The sequence below is a fragment of the Schistocerca americana genome, chromosome 11, assembly GCF_021461395.2.
Source record: "Schistocerca americana isolate TAMUIC-IGC-003095 chromosome 11, iqSchAmer2.1, whole genome shotgun sequence".
NCBI classification, from domain to species: Eukaryota; Metazoa; Arthropoda; class Insecta; order Orthoptera; family Acrididae; genus Schistocerca; species Schistocerca americana.
This window is the reverse complement of record NC_060129.1, coordinates 151,587,422-151,614,597: the sequence shown is the minus strand read 5'-3', so window position 1 is coordinate 151,614,597 and position 27,176 is coordinate 151,587,422. Positions and strand designations below refer to the sequence as shown.

Here is a 27,176-nt window from a genome sequence, read left to right as displayed (position 1 = left end):
GAGAATACTTCTAAAGCCAAACTCTAGATTTGATCTCAAATTATGTGATATAAAGTAATTAATTATCCTTATATAAACAGCCTTTTCAATAACTTTAGCAAACACTGATGGCATAGAAATAGATCTAAAATTGTCTACATTATCCCTTTCTCCCTTTTTATAAAGCGGCTTTACTGCTGAGTACTTTAATCGTTCAGGAAACTGCCCATTCTTAAAGGAACTCCATCGTAACCACGAGAGTCCTTAGTCTTCAGTGATTCAATTATTGATTCAGTATCACAGAGGAGTATTTTGGATGTCAATATCGGAAAGGTTACATGAGTCCCTGTAGAAACTAAGTATTTAATTCACCAGCAATGCTGAGAAAATGATTGTTGAATACTGTACATATTCTGACTTACCAGTAACAGATATATTTTTACTACGAACTGACTTTATATTGTTGACCTAGTATTGTTGACCAGACACTTCCTTCACAAACGACCATATGGTTTTAATTTTATTGTGTGAATTAACTATTCTACACTCCTGGAAATTGAAATAAGAACACCGTGAATTCATTGTCCCAGGAAGGGGAAACTTTATTGACACATTCCTGGGGTCAGATACATCACATGATCACACTGACAGAACCACAGGCACATAGACACAGGCAACAGAGCATGCACAATGTCGGCACTAGTACAGTGTATATCCACCTTTCGCAGCAATGCAGGCTGCTATTCTCCCATGGAGACGATCGTAGAGATGCTGGATGTAGTCCTGTGGAACGGCTTGCCATGCCATTTCCACCTGGCGCCTCAGTTGGACCAGCGTTCGTGCTGGACGTGCAGACCGCGTGAGACGACGCTTCATCCAGTCCCAAACATGCTCAATGGGGGACAGATCCGGAGATCTTGCTGGCCAGGGTAGTTGACTTACACCTTCTAGAGCACGTTGGGTGGCACGGGATACATGCGGACGTACATTGTCCTGTTGGAACAGCAAGTTCCCTTGCCGGTCTAGGAATGGTAGAACGATGGGTTCGATGACGGTTTGGATGTACCGTGCACTATTCAGTGTCCCCTCGACGATCACCAGTGGTGTACGGCCAGTGTAGGAGATCGCTCCCCACACCATGATGCCGGGTGTTGGCCCTGTGTGCCTCGGTCGTATGCAGTCCTGATTGTGGCGCTCACCTGCACGGCGCCAAACACGCATACGACCATCATTGGCACCAAGGCAGAAGCGACTCTCATCGCTGAAGACGACACGTCTCCATTCGTCCCTCCATTCACGCCTGTCGCGACACCACTGGAGGCGGGCTGCACGATGTTGGGGCGTGAGCGGAAGACGGCCTAACGGTGTGCGGGACCGTAGCCCAGCTTCATGGAGACGGTTGCGAATGGTCCTCGCCGATACCCCAGGAGCAACAGTGTCCCTAATTTGCTGGGAAGTGGCGGTGCGGTCCCCTACGGCACTGCGTAGGATCCTACGGTCTTGGCGTGCATCCGTGCGTCGCTGCGGTCCGGTCCCAGGTCGACGGGCACGTGCACCTTCCGCCGACCACTGGCGACAACATCGATGTACTGTGGAGACCTCACGCCCCACGTGTTGAGCAATTCGGCGGTACGTCCACCCGGCCTCCCGCATGTCCACTATACGCCCTCGCTCAAAGTCCGTCAACTGCACATACGGTTCACGTCCACACTGTCGCGGCATGCTGCCAGTGTTAAAGACTGCGATGGAGCTCCGTATGCCACGGCAAACTGGCCGACACTGACGGCGGCGGTGCACAAATGCTGCGCAGCTAGCGCCATTCGACGGCCAACACCGCGGTTCCTGGTGTGGCCGGTGTGCCGTGCGTGTGATCATTGCTTGTACAGCTCTCTCGCAGTGTCCGGAGCAAGTATGGTGGGTCTGACACACCGGTGTCAATGTGTTCTTTTTTCCATTTCCAGGAGTGTATTTGCATACCACATACTCTTTGCCTTCCTAGTAACATTTTTAAGCACCTTACAGTACTTGTAATGGACTAATGTAGCTATGTTATGACTTCTTCTAACATTTTGATAGAATTCCCACTTTGTTCTACATGATATCCCCATCCTGCTAGTCAGCCACCCAGACTGCCTTTTATTGCTAGTACCCTGTTTAGAATATTTAAATGGAAAGCAACTCTCAAAGAGCATGGGAAGTGTGTTAAGGAATGCATTTTATTTGTCATCTGTGCTAACAGCACTGTAAACAGCCTGCCATTCTTGCTTCTTAACAGGGTTTAATACACTCTCTGTTGCTGTTGGATTACCTTTCCTGCATAGTTGGTAATTATATGAGACGTTTATTCAGTCTTTTAGTGTTAAAATTTGTGCATCATGGTCTGAAAGGCCATTCACCCATTTCCTAACAGAATGCCCATCTAGTAATGAAGAATGAATAAAACTACTGTCTGTGGCTGTGCTACTTTTCCCTTACACTTTTGTTGGAAAAAAACAGTCTGCATCAGATCATATGAGTTGGGAGATCTAGCAACATCCTTTTCCTTGCACAATCACATACAAAATTAATATTGAAGTTACCACATATAACTAATTTTTGGTACTTCCTATAAAGTGAACAAGAATCCTCTCTAGCTTGAGCAGAAATGTTCTGAAGTCATAGTTAGGGTTAGTGGACATATAAACAACTAAATTCAACTGCCCCTGCACAACATTCAAATATCTGTTTACTGTAGTGCCGTGTTAACGCTAAGGACTCAAACGGAATGGTGTCTAATTACGTAAATGGCCACTCCCCCAGTCCAAAAAGAACTCCTTGAAAAACAGCCAGCTAATCTGTATTCTGGTAAAGGAAGCCTCTGAATAGTCAAATTATTAAAGTGGTGCTTTTTTTATACCAGTAATGTCTGATTGAACATTTATAAGCAATTCACTAACTTTATCTGTAATACTTCTTATATATTGATGAAATATGCTAATTCCTTCTGTACTTAGATACCCGACCACTTCTGAAGCTGATTCCTTTGTCAGAGGGACTTCCCTTAAGCAGGTATACCTATCAGCTGAATTGAGTCTAAAAAAATGCAGCTCTAACACCAACTGCTACAGGGATTTTTCCAAAAGTGATCCCACCACCACTCACCACACTGTCACCTATAAGGTTTGCGACGTTCCCTTTCCATACCTATTGAGGTGCACTCCACTCCTAGTGAAATCCAATCTCTTGATATTCTCAGCAGACATCACTGCAATGTGATCCGTACCCTCTGCCATCAGTGTCTTCTCCAGCCCCATGTTAACACGTGTAACAGCAACATCAAGGTGGGGCCAATCATGACCCTGAAACAGTTGCACAAAGTGCACATTAGTGCCACCAGTTTGAGTAGATATCTTTACCAGGTCACCACGTACATCATGTTCCTTGTCCCTATCAAGGCTATACCCTCCTCCACCCACAATCACTACCTTATCCTCTTTTGTAAAATTCCTACATAACTCCCCTGTACTGTCAGTCACGTGAACCAACTGTGCACTATGCTTCAAAATGCTGGTGACCTGGTACTCACTCCCCATTTCCCAACACTTCCTGCAACTGCTGGCCCACACCTCTACCGTGTGATTTACCTAGCAGCAGAACCTCCTTCTTTCTGTTAGAATTTATGACTGACTTAGGTGTCCTACTGCTGCATGTTTCCCACGCTTACATCTACAAGAGGCTCCTCTCCACTCAGCTCTGACAGTTGGTCAAATCTATTGCATATCCACAACGTACAGCTATCTGAATAGCACCTCCTCCTAGGTGCCTTCTTACCAAAAGCCAGTTACAGTTTCCCCAGCACCCTTCACCTTCCTCAACCCATCTAGTTCCTCCTTTGTGTCTTGTAACTGCCCTTGAAGGGCACAGATCTTATGCTCCTGCTCCTCTATCAACTTATTTCTACTTCAGATTCTGCATTCCCAGGAGAGTATTTCGCATGAATGAATGCCCACTGGCTTCTCCACTGCATTCCTCCCACCCGCCCCCTTCAAGAAAATACCTTGAACAAATCCCACACCGTAACCCACTACTCACAAACCTGTGACGATGCCCACACTTGTCACGCAAAATAAAATTTTAAGTTACTGAAAAAAATAAACGTCTACATTACCTAAGTTCAGTTACAACAGTAGAACTATTCAAAGATCTCTTGATAGTGATCTTGAAATTCTCTCTCTTCTAAGAAAGCAACAACTTCTATCAGTACTACTAAACAACAACTAATACCAATACCACCAAAACTTCACACAGTTTTGAAGCTAAAACCAAACATACAAGCTGCCACTGGAACATCCAATGAAATTAATACAGTGAATGAAAATTTTACTGAAATATTTCACTAGGAACCATAAAAAGTCAGCTGAATACTACTGCCAGGAAGTTTCCATATCACACTCAACTGCAGAAACAAAATTCATTCTGTGACCGTTGTTGGTATTTGATATTACACCAGTGATTTTACAGCTACATGAAAAGCTGTCTCAAACGAAGTCATTGAAATTAGTTTGTGCATGTTCTAGGCGTGAATCAAGTAACTGTGCTGAATTTCCTCATAGAAATATATGCCGAAAATTATTTCAGTTTCTGCAGTGTGAGTCACTGCTTATTGAGGTATGCGATACTTTCATTGTGAGACTGGGGAATCTGAATTTATTGAGCTGTTTGAAGTTTTATAGGAAAAATCCACTTAACTGTATTTTGATACATTTACACTGTTTGAAGTTTTAAGGGAGACATCAGTATAATTGTCTCTCTTACATTTTTAATGCTGTAACACTCCTCAGTTTCTTTTTACCCCTTTCTAATTTCAGATACCTGCATGCTTATCTGTGAATGGAAGTTCCATCAATGGCGAAGAAGGAGAAGCCAAAGTGTCAGAGGTGGTGGAAAAGGTATTTTTCTGAAATCTGACTCTTAGTGTAAACTAAGTTACCCCAGTTGCCATGCCATCTCTATGGAGAGTCTGTTTCATATTATGAAGACTATCCACAAAGCAACCTCTGTTTGACTGTAAATAACGTACTGTAATAGTTATACTAAACATTTTAGAAGAATCTCAAATTTATCAGCTCCCGTAATGAGTTGAAAAACTCTCTCGTCATAACATCCTGTCACCTGAGCTTGCAGCCACAATGGCAGCATCAAAGTAGTGCGGGGTGCAAACTACTTTTTCATATCACTTGAAGCCAAGTATGGGTTCAGGGCTGGTGTTCAAATACGTCCCATTTGTGCTGATGCAAAAATTTGTGTGTTCGCTGCCCCATCACCTTTAACAGCTATTTTACATCTGTGTTAGCATAGAAAACTTGCCTTTCATCACTGATGACAGTGTCATTCAGAAGTTAATGCCTGCATCTTACGGAACACCAATTATGCACAGAGATTTATGGTTCTGCCAAAGGACTACAGGTACCCAATAAAAACAGAACTTGGAGGTTCTCTAATTGTTTGGTCACCATCTCGCACAAAACAATTGAGATGTTGTGAAACACTGGTTTTTATATGGATTTATTCATTTGTTGACAACTACTAGATAACGGAGGTTTGTCATGGTGAAAATTTTTCCTTCACCTTTCATGCACATTAAACCATTGGTATACAGCATATTCACTTGTCGCATTTGATCTGTATACACAGGATTATGACTTCCTCTAGAAAAAGTGGGCAATTAGTCATTTGTTACAAATCACTTTGAGATTCTGCTTCGGAAGCTATCAGTTGGGTAAGGAACAGTGAAGAAGGGCATTGAGATGTTGTAATGTTGTTTTATCACAGCTAATTCCAGCATGCTACCCAGATGTCAGGAATCTTAGTTTTTGTTCATTATTTATTGCATGATTGCATCTCTTGGCTCTGAGAATTTGTCATGGAGTTATGTATTTGTCGTTCATAAAAGAGCAAAAGTAAATTTTAATTTTATGGAAAGTGTAAATAAGGTAAATATTCGAATACACATGTCAGATCAGCACCGAATGTTCAGTCTTCAGTTCTTTTCCGGTAGTTTCAGTACTAGGATGTATTTTGTCAACTTTCGTGTAGTGTTGTGGCTCAAATTAATGTTGTAAGAATGTCAGTTTTTCAACATGATGTGACATGTTATTGTTATCAAAGCTTTCTGACATTACATTCTAGTGACAACAGTTTGCAGCATCTTTATACAAAAATTTCTAAATGTGTGATGTTTTCGGACAGTGGTGACATGTTGGTAATAAAGAAATTTCCGGGAGTGTTGTTAAAACTTTAAATCTTGGCTGAACTTGGAATCTGTGTTACTAAATTGGTAACCCGGTTTATGGTGCACATTCTCAGTTTGAGGTTGCCTATCTAATGGTGTCCAGGGGCAACAAAAATTTGATTCTTAATATTTCATGTAATTACAATTGACCAAATTCAAAATGCTTTGATAATGAGAGTATTTAGTTACTTCCGATAACTTCTAATATAATTTTGAACCTTTTCTAAACATCGTTTGTTTACTTGCTCGACATAAAATAAGTAACTCATTACTTCATTTGTAAAGTAATCATCAGTGTGAAGCTGTTTGTAAAAGGTAGTTCGATTCTTTAAAGAAACACGCTTTACTAGGGATCACTAACAGGTGATGTGGAAAACTTAAATTTCTTTTGTGGCCATGAAAACTAGTTCCTTTACTAAGAACACCCAGGAGAAATGCCACACTGTAATCATCATATCCCTAAAAGATGTATGAAATAAGTATTATTGTCAATGGTGTTGAGAAACTGCTGAAATCGTTAAATTTTAACATAGATTCAGGGCCTCATGGAATCCCTTTTAGATTCTGTACGGGATTTGCTGTTGAGTTAGTCCCTCTTTTAACTATAATCTATTGTAGGTCCCTCGAACAAAAAACCGTGCCCAGTTGTTAAAAAAAAGGCACAGGTTACATCCTTCTACTAGAAAAGTAGTAGAAGTGATCCACAAAACTATATTCCAATATATTTGGCATTGATTTGTTGTTGTATCTTAGAACATGTTGTGAGTCCAAACATAATGAGGTATCTTGAACAAAATTACCTCCTCAATTCCAAAAAGCATAATTCCGAAAACATTGATCACATTTTTCTCACATGGCGTACTGAAAGCTTTGGCTCAAGGCAGCCAGGTAGATGCAGTATTTCTTGATTTTCAAAAAGCATTGTGTTGCAACCCTTGCTATTCATATTGTATATTAATGACCTTGCAGACAATAGTACAATCAGGATTTTTTCAGGTGATGCAGTTATCTGTAATGAAATACTCTCTGAGAGAAGCCGCATAAATATTCAATAAGTTCTTGATAATATTTCAACATGGTGCAGAGATTGGCAACTTACTCTAAATGTTCATAAATGTAAAACTTGACACTTCCCAAACAAAAAAAGTAGTATCCTATGAATATGATATCAGTGAGTCACTGTTGGAATCAGCCAACTCATACAAATACCTGGGGGTAAAATGTTGTAGGGATGTGAAATGGAATGATCACATAGGTTCAGTCATGGGTAAAGCATGTGGTAGACATCAATTTATTGGTAGAATACTGGTGAAGTGCAATCGGTGTACAAAGGAGATTGCTTACAAATCAGTCATATGACCGGTTCCTGAAACTTGCACAAGTGTACGGCACCTGAACGTAATAGGACTAACAGAGAATATTGAACGTATGCAGAGAATGGCAGCACAAGTGGTCATAGGTTTGTTTAATATGTGGGAGAATGTCACAGAGATACTGAACATGCTGAACTGAAATATTCTTAAAGATAGATGTAAACTGTCTGGAGAAAGTGTGTTAGTAAAGTTCCCTCTGGGGGCGGAGCTCACGGTTCTTTTATAGGTTTGTATTTGATGCACACAGGGCTCTGAGCTATTACAGTCCATTCTTCCTTCCCTGGCTGTATTTCCTTCACCGTGCCCTTCCCTCCCTATCCTCACTTCTTTCCTGCTTCCCAATCCTTCCCCTCTTTCCGTGTTCTGATTTATGTCGACCTGGCTATCCTCTTGGTTCCCTGTATTGCCTCCAGATTAGTTTCATCCAGCCTGTTCTCTTTCATCCTTTTTGCCATTTAGATCACCGATTGGGGTTTGACCTCCATTTCTACATTTTCTGTTTTTTGTGTAAACCCTTTGGGAAGAACTCCCTCCCAAACATCTACATTGTGGATTCCTCTTCCTCCTTCCTTCCTCTCTTCCTTTGCTGCCGTAGCCCCCCTCCATCCTACTGGGTCACCAGCACGTGTAGCCGCTGTGTGTGGTGGGGCTGGTATGCACCCATCTGGCTGAGCCCACCTAACAATGCAGGGATCGCACTACTGATACCTGAGCTGTCCCCTTCCCATTTATGCCAAGAAGTCGTTGCTTGTGTGCCTGGGGTATAGGAACTCCTGGCAATGGCTGCTTTCCCTGATACCTCGTCTGTACTAGGATGGAGAGGGACACATTCATCGCCAGAAAGCCATTTTTTTTTTGTTGAGAATATAGAGGACAAGGTTTGGTGAAGTGGAGTCACTCCAAAAGATTCGGTCGGGCTCCTTCTTGATCAAAGCTTCTTCTTCCGCCCTGCAGCTCTTCATGCTTGCGATTGTCTTGGCAATGTCTTAGTCTATTACCTCTCACCAGTCTCTGAATGTGGTCCAGGGAGTGATTTTTCATAGGGACCTCATCCTGCAAACTGATGAAGAATGCAGGGCAATCTGGAGATACACGGTGTCAGTTTTGTTCAATGTGTGCAGAAGAGTCGTAAAGACAAGCACATTGATGCTGGTGCCTTCATTCTGGCTCTCAAGGAAGATACCCTCCCAGATAAGATAAAGGTTATGAGAAGCTGTACGTCCCACCACCCATGAGGTGTTTTCGGTGCTTGCGTTTTGGGCATATGTCTTCCTGCTGGATGGTGGACCCTCTTTGTGGTAACTGTGAATACCCACTGCGTGAAGGAAGCCCCTGTGTTCTGCCACCTGTGTGTGTCAGTTGTCATGACCGCCCCTCTCCTTGGTCACCAGATTGCCCAGCTTACTAGAGAGAAAAGAAGACCCAAGAGTACAAGTTCCTGGATAGTCTATGTTGTGCTGAGACTTGCCAAAAATATATATCTTACTCCTTCTAGCATTGTTGAGGAGCTTTTGCCCGTGTTGCATCCTTTCCCCCTCCTACCCCTTCCTTACCCCAGCCCCATCCCTTTCTCCTCTCCCTTCCCCCCCCCCCCCCCCCCCCCCACCCATCATCCTCCGGGTTCCCATTCCTTCTCCTTTGGGAACTGCTCCCTCTCTCTGGTCGAAATAGTGCCCCTCTTCTTTGGCACCTGCCGGTGATCGGGCTTCCCCTGGGACTCCCTCCCCCCTTCCCCCTTCCTGTAACGTCTGATGTCAGAAGCCTACTATGACACTTAGCAACAACATACACAATCTATGCGTCCCATCGTCCCATGGTCTCCTGCGCTCTCGCAGTTTTGGGCGTTATAGAAGCCTGCTCTCCCTCATTGCCCTGTCCTCCTCCACTTCTGATAGAGAGGTAGTATAAGAAGAAAAATAAGAAACAACATAAGTCCGAGGACAAGATCACCCTGGTGGCCCCAGAGTTGTCATCTCGCCCCTCACAGTTGAGCCTGATGTTTTATCTGTGGATGTCACCCTATCCTTGTCGGTGAAGACCAGCGACTGAGTGAAACGACCTCCCCTTGGCTTCTTTATGTCTAACCTGGACTCTCACCACACGATATTCCAGTGGAATTGCATTGGATATTATTGTCACCTACAGGAAATACAACAGCTTGTTTCCTATTGTTCTGCTTTCTTCTGTGATGACCACTCTCCAACATTTTATAGTTATTGGGCATTTTGTCGGAACTGTGTCGGTCCCGAGATAGCATCTGAAGGGTCTGCACTTTGGTTCGCACCGATGTCATTAGTGACTGGATCCCCCTTCGCACCAATGTGTAAGCAGTAGTGGTTAGAGTGCAAACAGCCCCAGCATTCACTGTTTGCAATGTCTACCTCCCTCCAGGCAGTCTACTTCCTTACATTGAATACAGCAACTCCCGTCCCCTATGTCCTCCTTGCGGACTTCCGTGCACAACATCCCATGTGGGAGAGTGCCACTTCGACAGATGGGGATCTTCTAATTGACTAACTTAATACAGACGTTGATTTGTGTCTCTCAGTGAGGGTTCCGCGACCCACTTCAGTGCCGCTCGTGGCACATATACTGCTATCGATCTCATAACCTCCTTCTCTGCTCTCGTGACTTCCCTATCACCCCATAATGATCTTTGGGACAGTAACCACGTTCTGGTGAATCAGTCAGTCCCCTGCCACCATTGTTGCGCATTTGCATGGCCAGTTGTCCTTTATATACATCTGCTGTGCACTTAGACGCCCCTCTGTCGAATTGCATTGATGTGGTAGTGCAGGGTCTCTCTACCACTATTTTTCATGCTGCTGCCACTGCTATCCTCCTATCCACCGGTTCCCTTTGTTGTCGATCGGTAGCGTGGTGGACCGAGGTCATAGCGGTCGCTGTCCAGGACTGCTGACACGTGCTTTAGTGATTTAAACAACACCCTTCGCAGACCGACCTCCTCGCTTTTAAGTGTTAAGCAGGAATGATAGGAGTGCTATGTTTCCTCCATGGGGATGTATGCCTTCTCATTACAGGTTTGGTGCAAGCTCCATTGTATTCTGTTCCATCCGTGACGATCAACTGTCCAGGATCTTATCCTTCAGGTTGCTCCATGTACTGCTCCATTGGTCTATGCAATACACCTTGTGACACACTGCAACAGCATTGGCGTTCTCCCCCTTCCTGCTACATTTTTCCGGCAGAAATGCTGAGTTGAACAGACTCCCCTCTGTTTGAACCCCCACCAGGGAGAACCCTTCACTGAATGGGAATTCTTGCAGGCTTTATCTCTTCACGTGACATGCCTCCAGCTGTGAATTCCATCCACAACCTGGATTCCACTCAGAGGCAATATCTGCTCAGGGTCTTCAGCCGCATTTGGCTCACAGGTGCCTTGCCCTTGCAATGGCGAGACAGTGTAGTTATCCCTGTCCTTAAACTCGGGAAGAACTCGACATCTTGCGACGGCTACCGCCTGATTAGCCTAACGATTGTACTTTGTAAACTGCTCGAGATGATGGTTAGCTCCCGGTTATGTCTGGTACCGTATTTACTCGAATCTAAGCCGCACTTGAATCTAAGCCGCACCTGAAAAATGAGACTCGAAATCAAGGGAAAAAAAATTCACGAATCTAAGCCACATCTGAAATTTGAGGCTTGAAATTCGAGGGGAGAGAACAGTTTTAGGCCACACCTTCAAATCGAAACAAAGTTGGTCCATTGTAATATGAGACACAATTTAGGTCGAATGAATGACGATACAGCTACAGTAGTTTGGTTCGAGTTGTACGCTTAGCAGTTAAGCTTTACCAGGTAGCCATTGCTATGCGTCAGGTGCTCCATCCATATTTATACAGGTACCCTTCTTTTTTCGCGTACTTCATCTGGTTTGAATTGATTGTTTATTTTTCTTTGATCTGATAAATGCCATTCTCTTTGTTGTAGGTATTTACGTCACACTAAGCTGAAAATGCATTACTGTACTGTGTCATGCATTGTTTGTCGCATTCTGATAATGAGTGTTTACGACCTGTCTCTGTTCGCGGCATGGCTTGCTCCTGTGTACGCTACTGCCGCTTACAACTAAAAAAAAGAGGGGTGGGGGGAATCGTCTCAGTAGCAAAACAATGGCAAGAGACTGCTATTTGCTGTTACCTACACTCCTGCTTTCTTTGATAATGATCAACAAGAACCAAATAATAGACAGCATATGATAGAAGATGTTCTGAATGAGAGTTAGGCGAAAATTTTTCTCCTTTTGAAAATCTTCGCAGATGCCTCTTTGGTACATTATATTCTGCACTGAAATTAGTCATCTTAGATTTAAAAATCTAGTCAATTGCCGTGCTTCATTTCTGACTGTATCACTATTAGGCATAAGAATAATATGAATATAAACATGGGATGATATCTATATTTTTCCGCGTTTGCTGTTGTCTCACTCTAGTTTCGTAGTTTATTAGGCAGACAGGATTTAAATGAGTTAGCAGAAAACACGAAAGAATACATGACAAAATGTTTATATTTGTATTATTCTTACAGTGAAGAGAATACTGCATGCGATTCACAATTCATAAAAGTTCCTATAAGGAACCATCTCTTTTCACATGTAGGAAAAAATTCAGAACGTAGAGTTGGCCATATTGGCAAACGTCCCAAACAGTCTTGCCAGTTGGATTTTCGTAGTACATTGAAATGCTGCTACATTCAAAGATGCACAATACGGAATTTGTATTTGCTTCGTTGGATAATGTATGAAAATGCAGTGGTCGAAACTCGGGGCGGAGAAAAAATCTCGTCTTCCACCTTTTTTTAATTTTATTTACTGCCGCAGAGGATTTGGCGCCAGTATTTATCTCTGTGCCTGCAAAGCGTGCCTGTGTAGCGCTACATGTATTGGATGGCAGAAGTTAGTTGTGGCGGCACCACTCAACATTTTCCAGAACTTCCGCTTACTTCACACTCGATTCTAAGCCGCAGGCATTTTTTTGGATTACAAAAACTGGAAAAAAAAGTGCGGCTTAGATTCGAGTAAATACGGTACTCGTATCTCAGGACCTTTTGTCCCCGTATCAGTGTGGCTTCCGGGAAGGACGGTCTCCAACTGATCATTTACTCAGTCTCCCATGGCTTCCAGTTTTCTACCTCCAAAACCCAGGTTATGCATTTTTCATCGACCCACAGCACACCTTGATCCAGAACTTTATTTAGGTGACCAGCACCTAGATGTAGTGCAGTCCCTTTTCTTGGGCCTTATTTTTGATAAGATGCTGATGTTGGGTCCCCATATCCACCACCTGAAGACTACCGTATTTACTCGAATCTAAGCCGCACTTTTTTCCGGTTTTTGCTATCCAAAAAACCGCCTGCGGCTTAGAATCAAGTGCAAAGTAAGCGGAAGTTCTGAAATATGTTGGTAGATGCCGCCACAACTAACTTCTGCCGTCGAATATATGTAGCGCTACACAGGCATGCTTTGCAGGCACAAAGATAAATTTTGGCGCGTCAGTAAATAAATTAAAAGAAAAGGTGGAAGACGAGCTTTTTTCTCCGCCCCAATTTTCAACCACTGCATTTTCATACATTATCCAACGAAGTAAATACAAATTCCGTATTGTTCATCTTCGAATGTAGCAGCATTTCAATATACTACGAAAATCCGACTGGCAAGACTGTTTGGGATGTTTGTCAATATGGCCAACTCTACGTTCTGATTTTTTTCCTACCTGTGAGAAGAGATGGTTGCTAATAGGAACTTTTATGAATTGCAAATCACATGCAGTATTCTCTTCACCGTAAGAATAATATGAATGTAAACATTTTGCCATGTATCCTTTCGTGTTCGCTGCTATCTCATTTAAATCCTGTCTGCCTAATAAACTACGAAACTAGAGTGAGACAACAGCCAACGCGGAAGAATATACGTATCGTTTCATGTTTATATTCGTATTATTCTTATGCCTTGTAGTGATACAGTCAGAAATGAAGCACGGCAACTGACTAGATTTTTAAATGTAAGATTACTGTAGTTTCTGTGTAGAATTTGATGTACCAAAGAAGTGGCCGCAAAGATTTTCAAACGGAGAAAATTTTTCGCGTAACTCTCGTTCAGAACATGTTCTATCATACGCGGTATATTATTTGGTTCTTGTTGATCATTATCAAAGAAAGCAGCAGTGTAAGTAACAACAAATAGCTGTCTCTTGCCATTGTTTCGCTAATGAGACGATTCCTCTCTTTTTTTTTTTTTTTTTTCGGGTCTCATTTTTCAGGTGCGGCTTGGATTCGAGTAAATACGGTGCATGTATGCGGAACCTTAATGCCCTCCACCTCCTGGTTCACACATCAGAAGGGCGGGGGGGGGGGGGGGGGCAGACCATGCTACTCTTCTCCATCTTTACTGTGCTCTGGTTTTGTCCAAACTAGATCGTGGTAGTCAGGTTTACAGTTCAGTGGCTACTTCCACTCTGAAAATAGTTGACCCTGTTCACCATTGTGGAGTGCATCTTGCTATTGACAGTCTCCTCACAGAAGTGGGGATTCCCTCTCTACAAATATGATGGAGCCAGCTCCTGGTTTCTTACGCCATCACCATTCACCAATTCCCTGGCCATCCCGTATACCCTGCTCTCTTTGCAAATGAGGGACGTCTCCTTCCTGATAACTGGCCACGGGTGAGGTTGGCAGTTTCAATGTGTCTCACTTCCCTCTTTCGGAATGCCCCTGTGTTGTAACAGTCACCACCCAGAAACCATACAATATTTGCAAAAAATGTCAACAGTTTTGAAGTTTTTTGCCACTGAAATCTGTATTACACAGTGGATTTCATGTTTGGCAGGATCTTCAGTATTGTAACACTCATTTCGAAGTTTTAATATTGATATCCTTTCAACATACAAGGCATGTTCTAAAACTAAGGTCTGGTGACTAACATTTAACTGACTGTAGGTCAGAATGAAGTTTCACGCATGCAGCCCTGTCTACTGACTCTTTAGGAAACAACTGCAATGTTCGTTTGATTCAGTATCATTTGCCAGTTGATGAGAGCAGATCACAATGGCCAAGACAATTGTAGATTCCGCCATTTGTGAAGTGCGGGAGGTGCTAAGATTTTTGCTGGCGAAAGGATCTTAAGCTGCTGAAATATGTCGTGAGTTGTGCCTACTACACGAACCTGAAAAATGGGTGACAAACACGTTCAAAAATGGTGTCAATAATTTCAAATTTGCTGTACAAATGTCCATGATGAGCAGTATTTATACTAGCAACATTGTTGATAAAAGTGAACTGAAAACTTCTAAGCAATCAGCGATTGATGATTATTTATCTGGCTAATGAATTCCAAAATGTTGCTTGAATCGCAGTTTACAGAATTGACACTGAACAGCTTGGATATCACAAACTGTATGTGAGGGAGGTTCCAAAAATGCTCACTGATCAGCACAAAGAGCAGAGAAAACACAGTACAGACAGTTTTTGGAGCACTATAGACAAGGAGGAGATGAATTTGTTTCCCACATTGTTACGACCGACAAGATATGGATATCGTACACCAGTGCAGAATCAAAACAAACCAAACAAGTTTAAGCAATCTGTGTTCTCGAATTGAAAAGTGATTGCTATCATTTTTTGGGGAAAAAAGAGCATCCTTTTGATTGATTTCATGTACCATGGGTCAATAGCAGCTGATGTATTCTGTGAAATGCTGACCGAACTGAGACATGCAATCCATAATCGATGCAGTGGGAAAATGTCGTGTGGTTTAATCCTCCATTACAATAATGCACACCTTCACACACTGCCAGAACCAAGGAGAAGATTCAAGATTTTTGTTGTGAACGTTTTGAGCATCCTCTATACAGTCATGACCTTGTTCCAAGTGACTATTTCTTCTTTTTGCATTTGAAGAAGTGGCTGGGTGGGTAACAAATGACGAACTCAAGACTGGTGTTACCAACTTATTCAGCGGCCAGTTGAAGACTCCTGTGAGAGAGGTTAAAGAAGCTGGTGCAGTGTTACAGAAAGTGTAGAGATGTAAATGGCAATTATGTGGAAAAGTAAAGTTGATATATAGTAAAATATTATTGTTGATGAAAACCTTTCCTAATGAGCTGAATTTTTTAATGCCAAATGTACCCTAGTTTTTGAATACACTTTGTTTATTCAAAATTATTAATTTGAGGAACAACGTAGGAAGCTGATATTTGTAGCGCAAAATCTATATAAATTCAGGCCATGTCAGTGATGCATGCAGCAAATGTTGAATATAAGGGATCATTAGTTACTTTTGAATGAGCTGTTACTGGGTATTTATAAAAGAACAACAATACAATCTTTTTCAAGATTTATGCTTCAATATGCAAGGCAAAAATTAATACAGCCTTTTCCAAGTTAGTGTGAAATAATGTGACAAATGGAACCATACAGGGCATTTGTATTTTATAAAAGTATAACAGTGTTTTACATTATAGATTTTTGATTAATTAATCTCTGCTTTTTCCTATAAAATCAAGTTTTATGTTAGAATCCTAAGTGAACCAGCTTAAAATTTCAAGTTTTGTACATTGATTTTAGTTATTAATTATTCTGCTAATATCAGACTTCAAAGCTTGCCTACATAAATTTAGAAGTACAATGTCAATCTACATTCATAGTCATTATTAGTTTTTGTGAAAGAAGCAAACTGTATCTGAAATTTTTGATTATGTGATGTAAACAGTGGAATGTCCTGTACTTTTGTATTTTTATCTAACATTATTAACTTTGCCACATGTGAAATGTAATTCCAGAATTATGCAAAATTCTCTTATTAGCAATCAGTAGTGTCAGCTTTCTACCAAAAATTGTCATTGCCAAATAAAAAAAAAACCAAGAAGACAATCAGTAAATTGAAAAGATACGTATGTATCAGGTGCTTCACTGATTCAGAGTAGTGAATATTCCACTACTGTTCTGCTGTTGTGGTTAAAGTTCAGTGGATACGGTAAGTGAATGAGAAGCAATGTAGTGTGGCTTCCACGCTGAGCTTAGTGACCAGGGTAAATGTAGTGACTGTTCTGTCCCCCTCACTGCTTCTCGTGCTAGATTGAAATGGAGGTTACTTTCAGGATAGCCCTCGTAATTTCTACAGATTATTATTATATGTTTAACAACTGAAAATTATGCATCTGTTGCACTTCTTATTTATGACGTACGTCTGTATTTTAACTTCTCATTTAAGGAACAGCAGCGTGGAAAAAGACAGCGGAGTGGAGCTCAGAAGCGCAAATTGAGAATGCAGCGGGCACTGGCAGCAGGAGAGAAGGTGATTCCCAGATCTGAACGATCGCAGAGAGGGAGAGCTCCGGCTAAGGTAGCTCCAAACTCCAGGCCCGTGGGTGCGACGAATGGCAAACTGGAGGTGTCTCCAGGAGAGGAAGCCGATCATTCGGAACCGGGGCAAAACCCGAGCGACGGCCCCACGTCTCCGTGCGGGGACCCGACGACCTCCGTGAGGATGGCCGTCGTCTGCAGAGGGTTCCCGTCGGTTAAGATCACCGAGGAGCAGCACGATGCGCTGCAGGATGCCCTGCTCGACAGGATCGAGCTGTCCGGTGGCACGCAGCCGTTGCAGTTCCTGTCTGCTCGGTGCACCGACGGGGCCTCGTATTTCATTTGCGCCAACAAGTGGACGGCGGTGTGGCTGGAGGAGACGATACCCGACATCAGCCCGTGGGGAGGTGCCAGGCTGAAGGTCGGGCCTGCCAACGCCGTGATGCGGCTGGCGAAGGTTCTCGTCTGGATCCCGAAACCTGCGAGCAAGAAGGGTACCCCCGAGATTCTGGCACTTCTGCAGAAGCAGAATATAGGCGTGCCATCTGCAGAATGGAAGGCCGTCAGCAGGAAAGATGCGGACGATGGCACGTCGCTGGTTCTCGTTATCGACGAGAAGTCTTACCGGGCACTGAGGGGGTACAAATTTAAACTGTATCTCGGTATGGGGCAAGTGTCCTTCAAGATCCTCGCGAGACCACCAGGATTCAATTGAATTAGTCTCTCCCCACCCCTACCCCCACCCCCCTTCCCCGTGAGGGGGCAGTTCAGCGACCTCGCACACGCGATCGGTGGCTGAGAAACGTTTCTCGGCACCACTTTGAGGAATTGAGACTCGGGATTGTGATCCTCAGGCATGCAGAGAGTAAGGAACTGTGTAGGTGGGTGTCCAGCTGTAAATCTATATATTTTCTGACACGTGGAGGCATTGGAGTGTTAACTGATTTGCTTTGTGGAATTACACCAGCTTTGGTCACACAGTCATGGCTGGACTTTGGTTCCACACACCTAGTGCATACACCTTCTGGCAGAGCTCATTATGTGCTTCAGGCTGGTCTAACCTGGAACTGTTGATTGAGACTATGATACATTGCTCTGTGCTGTAGACAGTCATTATTTGAGAGTTACCAACTGTAATTTGTTAAGATTACTTCTCAATTGTAGCATGTACCGTGTTGAGAGGATAAAATCCTCATGTATAATTCGGGGAAAGAAAGTTTACCTCAGACTGCATTTAATGTTCTTCATTTTATTTTGCCATCACCAATTTCAAGGCTTTCAGCCTCATCATCAGATGTATTTAGTATAAATACATACATCAAATTGATATGTTGTATGTATATTATATGACTGTCTTGTCAACATAATTTTTCCTACAAAAGCTTGCCCTATCAAATGGTGGAAAGCTATAATATATGTGTGCACTGTCTAACCATTTGACAGCTATGAGCGAGACTTTGTAGCTGTGCTTCAAGTCCTTCATTACTACACTCATTGCAGTGTTCTGGGTGCTGAGTACTTCTGACTTGCTCATCGTTTCTCAGCTTGCTTTGTTCTTCCAGTCTTCGAACAGGCACTGGGAGAGTTAAGTTAGAAGTTATTTATAATTTTACTTGTAACAACACTGCAGCCGCACAGATGCAGTGACGCAGAATCGCCAGAATCACAGGATGTACATTGCAGTGTAATCTGTTAAATGTCCAGCAAACTATGAAGTGAAGTGTGCTGTCACTCCACTGTTAACACTGATGGCAAAATTGTAGAATGTACATCACATCACCAACACTCGAGTTCACTGCACGCTACAAAGTTTGGTGCCAGCCTGTTGAAGGTGCTGACATCAAATTGACAGTGAAGTCTCCGGAAGGAATTTTCACTTTGCAATGGAGTATTTGTTGATTGGGAACTTCTCTGTGCCAGACTGGGTATTAAATGCAGAACTTTCTTGGGCAAATGCCCTACTTAATTTTCCTAAGTTCAGAGCAGTTGTCCTGCACACCTTACTGGACTAGCACTTCTGAAAAAGTTTGCAAAAATACCACCTGTCGTGTTCAGAGCAAACGATAAAGTGTGACAGAAGACAGGCGGTAGTGTAGCAATCTACTGTACCTCATATTCCACCATAGCCAAACAATAAAATGAGTGTATACCTCAAAAGTTCTACAAGAATGTCCTAGTTTGGAACAGGACCTGTAAGACTGACGTCCATCAAGATGGCAGTCACCTAATTGGCACAGACATTGCTTCTGGTCAGTCTTAAGGACATCACGGTTTGTGCCTACCGGAGCGATCCATTTTTATTGCTACAACCGCATCGGTGTATCACCTGACTCGGCACAGCACCTCATCTCGTGTCGAGGGATGTGCTCTTGGGGTGTGCAGTCGTCGGTTGCTCGGCCATGTGTATCAGTAATCGGATTTCTCAATGCACCTAAAGCTGCATTTTTAAGTACCATATTTTATGATAGTGTTGGCCACAACATTGTTGCTGGCAACATCACTGCATTGTGGCTACAATACGAGGCAGTGTAGTCGTACGGCCTGGCGACACTGCTGACGGAGCAGGCTGCTGCAGGTAGTTACCGAGGTATGCGTGAGGTGTTGCCAGTCGTGCCCGTCTGGGGTGGAGAATATTTCATATGGTCGGGCCATACCTGCCTCTGTCATTGTCTGTAAATACCTCTATCTCGCTCTCACTCTTTTTCGTGCAGACAGCACTGCAGTATTGAGTCACATAACAATATTATTTCACTTTCGTGCATTTACATAGACGCACTCTGTCTGTTGTCTCCAGGAATGTAGAAATGAGATAGCAGGAAAACCACGAATTTCATAAACGTGATTCATTTATGACCACAGCTGTTGTGGAACATAGAAAGTAATATATATAATAGAAGGAAACATTCCACGTGGGGAAAATTATATATAAAAACAAAGATGAGGTGACTTACCGAACGAAAGCGCTGGCAGGTCGATAGACACACAAACAAACACAAACATACACACAAAATTCAAGCTTTCGCAACAAACTGTTGCCTCATCAGGAAAGAGGGAAGGAGAGGGGAAGACGAAAGGAAGTGGGTTTTGAGGGAGAGGGTAAGGAGTCATTCCAATCCCGGGAGCGGAAAGACTTACCTTTGGGGGAAAAAAGGACAGGTATACACTCGCACACACGCACAAATCCATCCACACATACAGACACAAGCAGACACAGCTCAAGGTGCCGCCACTCATACCTCACCTGTCATTCAACAACATCTTTGCCTCTGCACTTCCGCCTCGACTGACATCTCTGCCCAAACTCTTTGTCTTTAAATATGTCTGCTTGTGTTTGTATATGTGTGGATGGATATGTGTGTGTGTGCGAGTGTATACCTGTCCTTTTTTCCCCCAAAGGTAAGTCTTTCCGCTCCCGGGATTGGAATGACTCCTTACCCTCTCCCTTAAAACCCACTTCCTTTCGTCTTCCCCTCTCCTTCCCTCCTTCCCTCTTTCCTGATGAGGCAACAGTTTGTTGCGAAAGCTTGAATTTTGTGTGTATGTTTGTGTTTGTTTGTGTGTTTATCGACCTGCCAGCGAAAGTAAAATATATATATATATATATATATATATAGAATGCAGTCTCAGAAATGACATTATTACTGCTACTATTTTAATTTGGAAGATCAGCGGCAGTGAGCCACAGCTGTATTCTACGTAGGTTCTGGCAACATTTAAACTTTTTGTAAGTGTCGTCGCTTGTGCTTCCGTGTTCGTGACCAAATATACATTGACCTACTTTCCGTGTTCCACATCTCTTTCATACATGTATCACACGTATGAGGTCCATAGTTGTTGCAGTGTACTGGTGAACTACAATAAAATATAAATGTAAACATTTGATACTTCTGACAAACCTTAATGAATTTTTTGAGCCCTTCCACAAAATCACTGAAAGCTTCCTGTATTAAGACACATACCGATGAAAAGTGTGATTTAAAAGTGCATCAAACGTGTGTGTGAATCACCAGTAGCCACTAACCCAAGGGTGATTGCTAGTCTTGCTATAATTGGTATACAGTCTCTCATATTGGTATTGCTCTTATCAACTCTCAAACCAATTGCTTTTACAATATATTCAAATTGTGTTGCAATTATAGAAAAACTATCCACCCAGCATCAATTCATGAGTCAGAGTTTCAGTAGCTCTTCCCCTATTTAAAAGAAGAATGCACACACAATGTCTGATTTCACTTTTCCTTGTAAACATTTTTCTTCGTGGGATGCAAAAGCAAGAGAGCTGCAAACTCTTCCACTAATTCCTGTCCATCTATTTTGTAACAGTAATGTGACCCCGAAATTCGTGTCTGCATTGTGTTGCTGAGTCATAATTAGGGCAATACTCAATTTCTGTGTCCCATGTAAATGTACCTCAATCTACAGGACAGCTTTTCTGCCACATTTGTCATTAGCAGATTAAACAGAAACTGGGCAGTGGATACTGCATAGGATGCCATTTAGAAACAACTCCTGGATACAACTTGTATAAACAGTGTACTCAAATAAAGTATTGTAATTGATGTGCGGAAACTATCTCGCAGGAAGTAGACACAGGTTCCAACACTTGAGTGCCCGTATTTATGCTGACTGTCATGCCAGCCACAAATACACATTTGTTGTGAATGACATCATTTTCATCTTTGACGTGCATGTACAGAGTGCAGAAAAACAATTTGACCAAACGTTTAGAGCAAAAAGACAGCATCAAATTGAGGAATTTTAGTATAAGAACTAAGGGTCATAGTTGAATATTAACGGCAATATGCCAGTGTGAAAACGGTGATCGGTTTTGAACATATTTAATGTTAATTAAGTCGTGGCTAGTCTGTGCACAAGAGAATACTCATTTACTTTGACCCTTTTAGGACATACTGAAACATCGACATATGATTGTTTTAATTTCTGAAGAAGTGCTGTTGGATTTGTCAGCTAAGTATGATACACGAGTATGTGGTGCTTTCAAGTTTTTCTTGTTGTCATCGTGACGATTGGTTTGTCCAAACATTTTGCTTACGTATACATTTTCTGTGAATTACAATTCATTTTGAGTAAAGACGTCCATATATTAGATTTCAATTACATTCCTGTAGTGCCGAAAACGTGCAGCTGCGACTTCTAGTTCCTGTACTCAAAGTCCTTTGTTTGGTGCTGTCTTTTTGCCCTTTTCTCACATGATATGCTGTGAACAGTGGATGAGGTGCATCAGGCAAATTCCATATTTCTAGATTTTCGGAAAGCATTTGAGACGGTGCCCCATTTCAGGTTATTAACGTAGGTACATTCACAGGTACACAGATGGCTCAGAGATTTCTTAAGTAATGGAACCCAGTGTGTTGTCCTCAACAGTGAGTGTTCGTCAGAGGCATCAGGAGTTTGCCAGGAAGTTGTGATACGACCACTGTTGTTCTCTATATACATAAATGATTGGTGCACAGGGTGGGCAGCAGCCTGCGATTGTTTGCTGACGATGCTGTGGTGCACGGTGAGGTGTTGTAATTGAGTGACTATACGAGCATACAAGACGGTTTAGACAAAATTTCCAGTTGGTCTGATGAATGACAGTCAGCTCTAAATGTGGAAAACTATAATTTAATGCAGAAGGTGGCAGGGGTAAAATACAGAGAGCGAAAGGCTATTTACAATATGTACAGAAACCAGACAGCAGTTATAAGAGTCGAGGGGTATGAAAGGGAAGTAGTGGTTGGGGAGTGAGTGAGACTGGGTTGTAGCCTATCCCCGATGTTATTTAATCTGTATGTTGAGCAAGCAATAAAGGAAACAAAAGAAAAGTTCGTAGTAGGTATTAAAATCCCTGGAGAAGAAATAAAAACTTTGAGGTTCGCCGATGACATTGTAATTCTGTCAGAGACAGCAAAGGACTCGGAAGAGCAGTTGAACGGAATGGACAGTGTCTTGAAAGGAGGATATAAGATGAACATCAACAAAAGCAAAACGAGGATAATGGAATGTAGTCGAATTATGTCGGGTGATACTGAGTGAATTAGATTAGGAAATGAGACGCTTAAAGTAGTAAAGGAGTTTTGCTATTTGGGTAGCTGAATAACTGATGATGGTGGAAGTAGAGAGGATACAAAATATAGAATGGCAATGGCAAGAAATGCGTTTCTGAAGAAGAGAAATTTGTTAACATCGTGTATAGATTTAAGTGTCAGGAAGTCTTTTCTGAAAGTATTTGTGCGGAGTGTAACCATGTATGGAAGTGAAACGTGGACAGTAAATAGCTTAGACAAGAAGAGAATAGAAGCTTTCAAAATGTGGTGCTACAGAAGAATGCTGAAGATAAGGTGGGTAGATCACATAACTAATGAGGAGGTATTGAATAGAATTGAGGAGAAGAGGAGCTTGTGGCACAACTTGACTAGAAGAGGGGATCGGTTGGTAGGACATATTCTGAGACATCGAGGGATCACCAATTTAGTATTAGAGGGCAGTGTGGAGGGTAAAAATCGTAGACGGAGTCCAAGAGATGAATACACTAAGCAGATTCAGAAGGGTGTAGGCTGCAGTAGGTACTGGGAGATGAAGAAGCTTGCACAGGATAGGGTAGCATGAAGAGCTGCATCAAACCAGTCTCAGGACTGAAGACCACAACAACGACAATGCAGATTAGTAGAAAAATGAAACCTATAATGCTGGGAATACTGTATTACCAGCGTCCCACTTGACACAGTCAAGTTGTTTAAGTATCTGGGCATAATGATGCAAGACAGTCTGAAATGGAACGAGCATGTGAGAACTGTGATAGGGAAGGCTAATTCTAAACTTCGGTTTAATGGGAGAATTTTAGAAGAGAGTGGTTCACCTGTAAAGGATACTGCATATGGGTACAATGGTGTGACATGTTTGAGAGTACTGCTCAAGTGTTTGGGATATGTTCCAGGTCGGATTGAAGGAAGACATCGAAGTAAGTCAGAGGTGAGCTGCTAGATTTGTTACCTGTAGGTTTGAACAACATGTAAGTACTGCGGAGATGCTTCGAGAACTCAGATGGGAATCCTTGGGGGGGGGGGGGGGGGGGGGGGTAGGCGATGTTCTTTTTGAGAACCGGAATTTGGAGTTAACTGCTGAATGATTCTACTCCCGCCAACATACATAGCGTGGTAGGACCACGAAGACAAGATATTTTAAATTAGGTCTAATACGGAGGCATATAGACAGTTGTTTTTCACTAACACTATTTGTGAGTGAGTGTAACAGGAAAGGAAATGGCTAGTAGCGGTACAGGGTACCCTCCGCCACACACCATACAGTGGGTTATGAAGTGTCTGTGTAAATATACACCTGTGGTCAAATTCTTTTTCTGCGCCCTGTGTTTATAGTAAATCCCACTATTGTTGTGGTTTTGTCTGTTAAGTCATTATCAGGGGTTTAAGTGCAGCCAATAGAAAATATTAAAGCTACACATTTCACGGGAAACAGTTACGTCTATTACCCAGTGCCTTCAAGAAGAAGATGGGACTGATAAGTGACGAAACTTATCACATACTGGAAAACAGCAACAGTCAAAGTGGGTACAAAAAATAACTTTAATGTGACATTGTATGGCTCTTCTGAGTATTTGTTATACACACTGTCTGTATAAAGGATCAAAATGTAACATCTTATTATGAGAACATTTCATAAAATTAACATGCTTTGCCAGGTTTAGGGCTATATGTAACAACTGCAATTGATTCTCAAGAAATTGGTTTTGTGGTGTGTACACATTCCAGCACAGTGCACCATTCGGTCAAAAACAGGTGGGTTCAGCTTCAACATTTTTCCTATAACTTTTAGCTTCACATGTAACAGTATATTTGTTTATTCCACCAAAGGTAACAATGAAAATTACAAGAAATTACAAATCCAGTTACAGAAAAAATGAAAACACAAGACTACAACCAAACAGAAACCAAGTGGAAAACAAACACTGAACAAGAATTAGCATATGTTGTTCAATAATACATGACAAATAAAACAATAAAAATGTATGCATGAAAATTCTAGTAATCTAATGAACTTTAATAATTTTACCAAATACATCTTCATTTTATTTTATACAATACTCTATTACTACATAGATCTTTGATGTTATTTGGCACTGAATTAAATATTTTAGTACTGGAATACTCTACATTTTTGTGTAGAAGAGTTAAATTTTTGAAATCCCAATGGAGGTTGGCCTTCCTTCCTTGTAATATCATTGTGGTATATTTCACTGGTTCTCATAGTGCATAGGATTGTCAACCATGTAGTTGATAATGGAATAAATGTATTGAAAAGTTGTGTCTTCAGAGTCTTTCACAGCATCATGCTTGAATAAAATCTTGGTTACAAGCTGTATCATTTCAAATAAAACACTCAATGTTTCGACAGCTGTTTTCACCATTGTCATCAGCCCCGGCAGCCAGTGATTTCATCTTCTGATGATGGTGACAGATACAGCTGTCCAAAGCTCAAGTGTTTTATTGGAATGACGCAGCTTGTAAACTGAGATGATTTTATTATTGAGAAGTTGCTGTAAATATTTCAAGTTTCTTAAAAAGATTACATCTGGAGTTTTCAGGGGAACTGTGTACATAATTTGAACTATCCTTTCCTGCAGAAAGAGAAGTTTCCTTGATGTCATTTGAAAATGTCATAAGAAATCGGTTCAGATTGAGTTTAACTCATTAGTGCCCAAACTATTTTTTATTTTTATTTTTTGTATTTTACATTTACGAGGGCAGTTCAATAAGTAATGCAACACATTTTTTTTCTCGGCCAATTTTGGTTGATAAAACCGGAAATTTCTTGTGGAATATTTTCAAACATTCCCGCTTCGTCTCGTATAGTTTCATTGACTTCCGACAGGTGGCAGCGCTGTACGGAGCTGTTAAAATGGCGTCTGTAACGGATGTGCGTTGCAAATAACGGGCAGTGATCGAGTTTCTTTTGGCGGAAAACCAGGGCATCTCAGATATTCATAGGCGCTTGCAGAATGTCTACGGTGATCTGGCAGTGGACAAAAGCGCGATGAGTCGTTGGGCAAAGCGTGTGTCATCATCGCCGCAAGGTGAAGCAAGACAGTCTGATCTCCCACGTGCGGGCCGGCCGTGCACAGCTGTGACTCCTGCAATGGCGGAGCGTGCGAACACACTCGTTTGAGATGATCGACGGATCACCATCAAACAACTCAGTGCTCAACTTGACATCTCTGTTGGTAGTGCTGTCACAATCGTTCACCAGTTGGGATATTCAAAGGTTTGTTCCCGCTGGGTCCCTCGTTGTCTAACCGAACACCATAAAGAGCAAAGGAGAACCATCTGTGCGGAATTGCTTGCTCGTTATGTGGCTGAGGGTGACAATTTCTTGTCAAAGATTGTTACAGGCGATGAAATATGGGTTCATCACTTCGAACCTGAAACAAAACGGCAATCAATGGAGTGGCGCCACACCCACTCCCCTACCAAGAAAAAGTTTAAAGCCGTACCCTCAGCCGGTAAAGTCATGGTTACAGTCTTCTGGGAAGCTGAAGGGGTTATTCTGTTCGATGTCCCTCCCCATGGTCAAACTATCAACTCTGAAGTGTATTGTGCTACTCTTCAGTAATTGAAGAAACGACTTCAGCGTGTTCGTAGGCACAAAAATCTGAACGAACTTCTTCTTCATGACAACGCAAGACCTCACACAAGTCTTCACACCCGAGAGGAGCTCACAAAACTTCAGTGGACTGTTCTTCCTCATGCACCCTACAGCCCCGATCTCGCACCGTCGGATTTCCATATGTTTGGCTCAATGAAGGACGCAATCCGTGGGAGGCACTACGCGGATGATGAAGAAGTTATTGATGCAGTACGACGTTGGCTCCGACATCGACCAGTGGAATGGTACCGTGCAGGCATACAGGCCCTCATTTCAAGGTGGCGTAAGGCCGTAGCATTGAATGGAGATTACGTTGAAAAATAGTGTTGTGTAGCTAAAAGATTGGGGAATAACCTGGTGTATTTCAATGCAGAATAAAACAACCCCTGTTTCAGAAAAAAAATGTGTTGCATTACTTATTGAACTGCCCTCGTAATTCTTCTAGCATGTTTGCTACATTTGAAAAGAAGCATCTAAAGTGAAAAACACATTCTTTTCCTTCTAGTTTTAATATAATCTACTGTACCATATATGTACATGTACATGAGATCAAATACAACAAATTACTGTGT

The 27,176-nt window shown here is 42.2% G+C and overlaps 1 protein-coding gene across 1 annotated transcript in view; it reads left to right on the top strand.

The window, feature by feature from the left end:
* LOC124553995 overlaps positions 1–18,174 on the top strand; it is a 55,648-nt gene extending 37,474 nt beyond the window's left edge. Inside the window, exons 3-4 of the mRNA XM_047128017.1 lie at positions 4,827–4,907; positions 16,850–18,174. Coding sequence (XP_046983973.1) covers positions 4,827–4,907; positions 16,850–17,656 — 888 coding nt within the window. The 3' untranslated portion in view covers positions 17,657–18,174. The remainder of the gene's footprint in view (positions 1–4,826; positions 4,908–16,849) is intronic.
* Positions 18,175–27,176: the final 9,002 nt, after the last annotated feature.